The 8,793-nt window shown below is 42.5% G+C and overlaps 1 protein-coding gene across 1 annotated transcript in view; it reads left to right on the plus strand.

Annotated features, from left to right (window-relative positions):
• Positions 1 to 7,211: 7,211 nt before the first annotated feature.
• The window catches only part of SNRPA1 (small nuclear ribonucleoprotein polypeptide A'), an 18,826-nt gene continuing 17,244 nt past the window's right edge, over positions 7,212 to 8,793 (plus strand). The window contains exon 1 of the mRNA XM_004372643.2: positions 7,212 to 7,395. Coding sequence (XP_004372700.1) covers positions 7,314 to 7,395 — 82 coding nt within the window. The 5' untranslated portion in view covers positions 7,212 to 7,313. The remainder of the gene's footprint in view (positions 7,396 to 8,793) is intronic.

Here is an 8,793-nt window from a genome sequence, read left to right on the forward strand (position 1 = left end):
CACAACACGGATGAATCTGGAGGGCATTATGCTGAATGAAATCAGTCAGTCGCAAAGGACAAAGATTGTATGAGACCACTATTATGAGAACTCAAGAAAAGATTTAAACACAGAAGAAAACATTTTTTGATGGTTATGAGGGTGGGAAGGGAAGGAGAGGGTAATTCACTAGATAGTAGACAAGAATCATCTTAGGTGACAGGAAGGACAACACTCAGTATAGGGGAAGTCAGCACAACCGGATTAAACCAAAAGCTAAGAACTTTCCTGAACACAAGCAAACACTTCAAGGACAGAATAGCTGGGGTGGGGGTCTGGGGACCATGGTTTTGGGGGACATCTAGGTCCATTGGCATAACAAAGTTTATTAAGAAAATATTCTGCATCCAACTTTGGTGAGTGGTGTCTGGGTCTTAAAATTTGCAAGCGGCCATCGAAGATACATCAATCAGTCCCAACGCACCTGGAGCAAAGGAGAATGAAGAATACCAAAGACACAGGAAAATATTAGCCCAAGAGACAAAAGGGCCACATAAACCAGAGACTCCATCAGCCTGAGACCAGAAGAACTAGATGGTGCCCAGCTACCACCAATGACCACCCTGACAGGGAACACAATAGAGAGTCCTGGAGGGAGCAGGAGAAAAGTGTGGAGTAGAACTCAAGTTCACATAAAAAGACCAGACTTAATGGTCTGACTGAGACTGGAGGAACCCCCAAAGCCATGGCCCCTGGACGCTCTGTGAACCCAGAACTGAAACCATTCCCGAAGCCCACTCTTCAGACAAAGATTCGACTGCACTATAAAACATAAAATAATACTCGTGAAGAGTGTGCTTCTTAGTTCGAGCAGATACACCAGACCAAATGGGCGGCTTCTGTCGGGAGGCAGGAAGAGAAGGCAGGAAGGGTCAGGAGCTTGTTGGATGGACACAGGAAACTAGGGTGAAAAGGGGGAGTGTGCTATCTCATTATAGGGATTTCAACTAGTGTTGCGTAACAATATGCGTATAAAGTTTTGTATGAGAAATTAACTTGGGCTGTAAACTTTCACCTAAAGCAAAATTTTAAAAAAATTTGAATTGGCAAAAGTTGTTTGATAGATATATTCACCAAAAAAAAGTAGCAGCTGAGCCTACTTATGTACAACCAAAAACCTCATGGGATTTGGTTCCTTGGTTTGAAGGGTCATGGTTTCATGCGACATCCCAGTTAATTGGCCTAATAATATGTTTAGTGCTTCTATTCTATCTCCTGATTCATTGCATAATGCCTGGAGTCTTAAAAGCTTTCGAGCAGCCACCCAAGGCATAACAATTGTTCTGTATTCGCCTGGAGCAACAGAGGAAGAAGGACCATCAGGAGTAGGAGGAAGATATGGAATGTGTGGCTAATTGCCTCCATGAACAACTGCCTCCTTTGCCATGAGACCAGAAGAACTGGATGATGCCCAGCTACCATTACTGAACATTTTGATCAAAGATTCTGTAGAAGAATCCTAATCAAAAGGGGAAAAATGCAGAACAGAATTTGAAAATCTCATGGACTCCAGACTTTCTGGAGCCATGGAGGTTGGATAAACCCCTGAAACTATTTCCCTGAGATAATCTTTAAACCTTAAACCAAAGGTATTCCCTGAAGTCTTCTTAAAAGCAAGCAACAATCTAGCTTAACTAGTAAAAAAAAGTCCGCCTTGAGCATTATGTTCTTTTAAGAACTATCTATATGGGATCAAATGACAACAGCAACTGGAAAGCTTAGATAAGAACTTTAGGGGCAGTGAGTTTATGTTAATGGGGAAAGAACACCTCAGAAAAGAAGGGTGAGAACGGATGCACAACTCATAGAATGTAATCAATGTCACTGAATTGCACACGTAGAAACAGTGGAATCAGAGTGTGTTTTACTGTGTATATTCTCAACAACAACAACAAAAAGAGAAAAAAAGTCTGCTGGTGGCATAGGGATAGACATATATACCAATGGAATAGAACTGAGGGTCCACAAATAAACCCTGTCTATGCTCAACTGATTTTTAACAAGTGTGCGAAGTCCATTCCTTCTCCAAGAATACTCTCTTCAATACATAGTGCTGGGACAACTGGATCTCCACGTGCAAACCCATGAAGTTGGACCCATACCTCACACCATATTTGAAAATTAACTTTAAAAATTTGACCTAAATATAGAGCTAAAACCATAAAACTCTTAGAAGAAAACAGGGGTAATGCTTCGAAATCTTGTTTTGACAATGGATTCTTAGATATGACACCAAAAGCTCAAGCAACAAAGGATAAAATAGATAACTGACTTCATCAAAATTAAAAACTTTTGTGCATCAATGGACTTTATCAAGAAAGTGAAGAGACAACGCACAGAATAGGAGAAAATATCTGATAACCCTGCATCTGATAAGGGCTTAATATCCAAAGTATATAAAGAACTTCTACAACTCAACAACAAAAAGACAAACAATCTAATTGAAAAACAGGCCAAGGACTTGAATAGACATTTCTCCAAAGAAGATATAATAATGGCAGTATGCACATGAAAAGATGTTCAATGTCATTAATCACGGTTGTTGTTGTTAGCTGCCATCAAGTTGATCCCCAACTTGTGGTGACCCCACGAACAATGGAATAAAACATTGCCTCATCTGGCGCCATCCCCGCTATCAGTTTCAGCTGTAACTGTTGTGATCCACAGGGTTTTCACTGACTGATTTTTGGAAATTGATCACTAGAACTTTCTTCCCATTAATCATTAGGAAAATGCAAATCAAAATGAAAAAGAGGTCCCACTTCACATCCTCTAAGGTGGCTAATACCAGAAAAACTGAAATAACAAGTGTTGGTGAGGATGTGGAGAAATTGAAACCCTCATCTGTGGCTGGTGGGAATGTAAAATGGTGCAGCAACTATGTAAAACAGTTTAGAGATTCTTCAAACAGTTAAACACAGAATTATCATATGACCCAGCAATTCCTCTCCTACCCAAAAGAACTGAAAGCAGGGACTCAAACAGATACTTGTATATCAGTATTCACTGAAGTACTATTGACAATAGCCCAAAGGTGGAAACAATCCAAGTGTCCATCAATAGACGAATGAATAAACAAAATGTGGTACATCCATACAACAGGACATTATTCAGCCATAAAGAGAAATGAAGTTCCAATACGTTATGACATAGATGAACCTTGAAAACATGCTAAGTGACAAATAATGTATGACCCCACTTATATGAAATATCTAAAATAGGCAAATGCACAGAGACCAAAGTTCATTAGCGGTTACTAATAGCAGGTGGGAGGGGGAAATGGGGAGTTATCACTTAAGGGATAGTAAGTTACTGTTTAAAAAAAAAAAAATCCCCAATTCTGACTCATAGCGACTCTGTAGGACAGAGTGCTGTTGTTGTTGTTAGGTGCCATCGAGTCGGTTCTGACTCATAGCGACCCTACGTACAACAGAACAAAACACTGCCCGGTCCTGCACCATCCACAACCGTTGTTATGCCTGAGACTATTGTTGCAGCCACCATGTCAATCCATCTCCTTGAGAGTCTTCCTTTTTTTCACTGACTCTTTACTTTACCAAGCATGATGTCTTTCTCCAGGGACTAGTCTCTCCTGGTAACACGTCCAAACTATGTGAGATGAAGTCTCACCATCCTTGCTTCTAAGAAGCATTCTGGCTGTACCTCTTCCAAGACAGATTTGTTCATTCTTTTGGCAGTCCATGGTATATTCAATATTCTTCGCCAACCCCATAATTCAAAGGGATCGATTCTTCTTTGGTCTTCCTTATTCATTGTCCAACTTTTGCATGCATATGGGGTGATTGAAAACACCATGGCTTGGGTCAGGCACACCTTAGTCTTCAAGGTGACATCTTTGCTTTTTAATACTTTAAAGAGGTCTTTTGCAGCAGATTTGCCCAGTGCAATGGGTTGTTTGATTTCTTGACTGCTGCTTCCATGGGCGTTGATTGTGGATCCAAGTAAAATGAAATACTTGACAACTTCAATATTTTCTCCTTTTATCATGATGTTGCTTATTGGTCCAGTTGTGAGGATTTTTGTTTTCTTCATATTGAGGTGTAATCTATACTGAAGGCTGTAGTCTTTGATCTTCATCAGTTAGTGCTTCAAGCTCTCTTTTCTTTCAGCAAGCAAGGTTGTGTCATCTGAGTATTTCATCCGTCTCATTGCCATCGAGTTGATCCCGACTCATAGCGACCCTACAGGACAGAGTAGAATTGCCCCATATGGTTTCCAAGGAGCAGCTGGTGAACTCGAACTGCCAACCTTTTGGTTAGCAGCCGAATGCTTAACCACTGCACCACCAGGGCTCCCATCTGTATATTGCAGGCTGCATATTCCTCCAATCATGATGCCATGTTCTTCATATAGTTCAGTTTCTCAGATTATTTACTCAGCATACAGATTGAATAAGTATGGTGAAAGGATACAACCCTGATATATACCTTTCCTGACTTTAAACCACGTAGTATCCCCTTGTTCTGTTCAAATGACTGCCTTTGGTCTAAGTACAAGTTCCTCATGAGCACAATTAAGTGTTCTTAAATTCCCATTCTTCGCAATGTTATCCATAATTTATTATGATCCATACAGTCAAATGCCTTTGCATAGTCAATAAAACACAGGTAAATGTCTTTCTGGTATTCTCTGCTTTCAGTCAAGATTCATCTGACATCAGCAATGATATCCCTTGTTCCACGTCCTCTTCTGAATCCGGCGTGAATTTCTGGCAGTTCCCTGTTGATATACTGCTGCAACCACTTTTAAATGATCTTCAACAAAATATTACTTGCATGTGATATTACTGATATGGTTTGATAATTGCTGCATTCTATTGGATCACCTTTCTTTGGAATGGGCACAAATGTGGATCTCTTCCAGTCAGTTGGCCAGGTAGCTGTCTTCCAAATTTCTTGGCATAGATGAGTGAGTACCTCCAGCTCTGCCTCCATTTGTTGAAACATCTCAGTTGGTATTCCATTAATTCCTGGAGCCTTGTTTTTTGCCAGTGCCTTCAGCGCAGTTTGGACCTCTTCCTTCAGTATCATCATTTCTTGGTCATATGCTACCTCCTGAAATGGTTGAACACAGTGACTGTGTATTCCTTCCATCTTCTTTTGATGCTTCCTGCGCCATTTAATATTTTCCCTGTAAATTTGCAACTCCAAGCTTGGATTTTTCTTCAGTTCTTTCAGCTTGAGAAATGCCAAGCATGTAGGACAGAGTAGAACTGCCCCACAGAGTTTCCAAGGCTGTGAATCTTTACAGACGCAGACCACAACATCCTTCTTCCAAAGAGTAGCTGGTGAGTTGGAACCAAGGACCTTTTGGTTAGCAGCCACATGCTTAACCACTGTGCCACCAGGGCTGCAGTTTCTGCTTCAGGGGGTAAAAACCATTTGAAAATGAATAGTGGTGATGGTTGCTCAACATGGTAAATGTAATTAAAATCACTGATTCGTACACTTTAAAATTGTTAAAATGGCAAATATTTTGTTATGCATATTTACCACAATTTTTAAAAACCTATAGGACTGTGCCACACAAAGACTGGGGCCTAATGTGAACTAGGGACTTCAGTTAATAATAATGTGTCAGTACTGGTTTCTCAATTGTAACAAATGTGTCACAGGAATGCAAGATACTAATAGGAGAAACAATGTGGGGAGGGCAGGGGTAAATTGAAACTATTTCTGTAAACCTAAAACATCTCTAAAAATAATGTCTATTTTTAAAGCTAAACGCATTTTCTCTAAAACAAAATAATACATTTATTCTCTTGTAGCTTTGAGGGTTAGAAATCTGAAATTAAGGTGTCAGCAGGGCCATGCTCTCTCTGAAGTCTCTAGGGGAAGAGCCTTCTTTGCCTTTTCTTAGCTTCATGTAATCACCAGCAATCCTTGGCATTCCTGGCTTGTGGACATCACTCCCGTCTCTGCCTCTGTCATCACATGGAATTCGCCGTGTGTTTGTGTCTGTGTCCAAATTTCCTTCCAGTCGTGTTGGATTTAGGGTCCACCCTAATCCAGTATGACTTTATCTCAACTTGGCTATATCTGCAAGGTCCTTATTTCCAAATTAGATCACATTCTTTAGTTCCGGGTGGATGTGGATTTTGAGGGGGCTGTATTCAACCTGGAAACCCTGGTGGCGTGGTGGTTAAGAGCTACCACTGCTAACCAAAAGGTCCGCAGTTCAAATCCACCAGGCACTCCTTGGAAGCCCTATGGGGCAGCTCTACTCTGTCCTATAGAGTCGCATGAGTTGGAATCAACTCCGCGGCAATGAGTTTGGTTTGTTTTTTGGTATTCAACCCAGCACAGTAGTGACTGAAAGAGGACAAGAGGGAGCCGTCTGGGATGTGGTAATACCCTGTTTCTTAATCTGGATGTCAGTTGCTTAGGTGTATTCAGTTTGGATTGTTCTGTATGTACATCATACTTCAATAAAAAGTTCAAAAAGAATCAATTCCAGGTGGATTACAGACCTAAATGTGAAAGGTAGATCAATTAAATCCCTAGTAGATACTACAGGAAAATATTTTGGAGATGAGGAAACTTTCTTAAGCAAGACACATACAACCCACTAATCATAAAGAACGATATAAACTGGATTACATAAATTAGAAACTTCTGATCATCAAACAACAGCATTAAGGGTGAAAAAGACAAGCCACAGAGCGTACTCATATCTGGAATATATAAGAATTCCCACAAATGAAAAATGGAAAGGCAGACGACCCAATAGAAAAAAAAAAAAAATGGGCAAGAGGCTTGAATAGGCACTTCACGAACGAAGTTATTGGAATGAACAATATACACATGAGAACAGTGTATACACGCTCGAGGACAGCTATATCTGTCCTGGCTCCACTCTGGAGGGGGCAGGACCCGTGGAATTCAGTGAAGGGTCCAGGATTTAAGGTCCCTGTCCTGGTGCTGGGCTTTGGGCCCAGCATACAACATGAGAACCTGGGCTGGATCACCAGCTTATGATCATCCGGCACAAACTCCTGGAACCGAGAGCCCTCCATACTCCAGTTACGCTCCAGGAAGTAACCGAGAACGTGCTACTTCCTCTAAGCACTCCAAACCCTTCCGAAAGAACGAGCCGGGGGCGTGGCTTTTCGATTGCTTCTGCCAGGCCGTCGAGATGCGCGCGCATGCGCCGGTTGCGATTGGTGCTGCCTGGCAGCGGGGCGCGGGGTACGCTGGGACGTCTCGTCGGCGGGAAGCAACGGGCCGCGGCACCGGGAAGCGGGTGGCGGCAGGATGGTAAAGTTGACGGCGGAGCTGATCGAGCAGGCAGCGCAGTACACCAACGCCGTGCGGGACCGAGAGCTGGACCTCCGGGGTGAGTCGGGAGATCGGGCAGGCCTCACGGAGACCTCGCGGTCGCGCCCCGCCGCGTGTGCCTAGGGCGCCGACATTCTGGGCCCCAAGCCAGACTGGGCGCTGGGACAGCCCCGGTGGCCGCCTGCCTGGCCGAGCGTGGTTTCTAGAGGGATTCTTCCCGTTGTTTCCAAAAGACCATCCCGTTAGGCTCCCCTGAGGCTTCTGTGAACCCCGCTGCTGCTCACGCTTTCGGCTGAATTAACTGCTTTTTCACCCATACGCGTGGGCCTAAATTAGGCCATGCGTGGCGTGTTTAGCAGTTTGGACTCTTTGAGGGCCGGGAAATTATACTTAGGAATGTTTGTAACCCTAGTGGAGGGCGAGTGGTTGGTTGTTAGTAAATACGTTAAAATGGTGTTGTGAAAATAGATCGGATGCGTGTTAATTATCCATAATTTATGAGGAAGGAAAGTAAATCCGGGAACAAAAGCGATTGTTTCCTTTCTCCAATATTCTTGTTTGCTTTAATTGTCTTATATTTGCTTTTTATCAAAACATTTAAAAAGTTAGAACTGTTTCACCTAGACTTGCTCCGGGATCTTTCTAACCACCAACACCGGGCACTGGACCCTTCAGTGAATCCCACGGTGTAAGTGGTGGAAGCACACAGAACTATTCTGATCCCTGTAGGTGTTTCACCCTAGATAGGCTTGGTAAGAAACTGGGAGTGCAGTTAACTAACTAGCATTTCAGGAAATGGCTTCAGAAGGGATGTGAAGAGCAGCTTCTCTGGGGATCAAGATTTGCCCACACAGAATATTCTCTGGGGAGCATCACTGCTGTGGGCTCCACTTCTTTCTGTTTAGATTGCTTGCTGACCTTTAGGAAATCCCAATGCTTTCATTTTGTTGAAATTACCTTTCTTAGACAAAAGTTCAGTTCAGCGGTAACTCACCACCTCCACTATCTTTGTGCGTGTGAGTCTCTGCCTTTATTTCTGAAGTGCACCCAGTGTTGGGGGAGACTTGTTTTGGTGCAATACTTAGCTTTTGTTTTGATGTGAATGTAGTTTTATTACTATCAGTTTCTCATTATAACCTGACCTTTTTTTTTCTTTTAATTGTTGTGCTTTAGGTGAAAGTTTACAATTCAAGTTAGTCTTTCATACAAAAATTTATACATACCTTGTTATGTGACCCTACTTGCTCTCCCTATACTGTGACATCACACTACTCCTTTCCAGTCTGTATTTCCCGTGTCCATTCAACCAGCTCTTGACCCTCTCTGCCTTCTCATCTCGCGTCTGGGCGGGAGCTGCCCATTTAGTTCTGGTCTCAGGCTGATGAAGTCTCTGGTTTATGTGGCCCTTTCTGTCTCTTGGGCTAATACTTTCCTTGTGTCTTTGGTGTTCTTCATT

Source organism: Trichechus manatus, unplaced genomic scaffold (genome assembly GCF_000243295.1).
Source record: "Trichechus manatus latirostris isolate Lorelei unplaced genomic scaffold, TriManLat1.0 scaffold00019, whole genome shotgun sequence".
In the NCBI taxonomy this organism is placed as follows: Eukaryota; Metazoa; Chordata; class Mammalia; order Sirenia; family Trichechidae; genus Trichechus; species Trichechus manatus.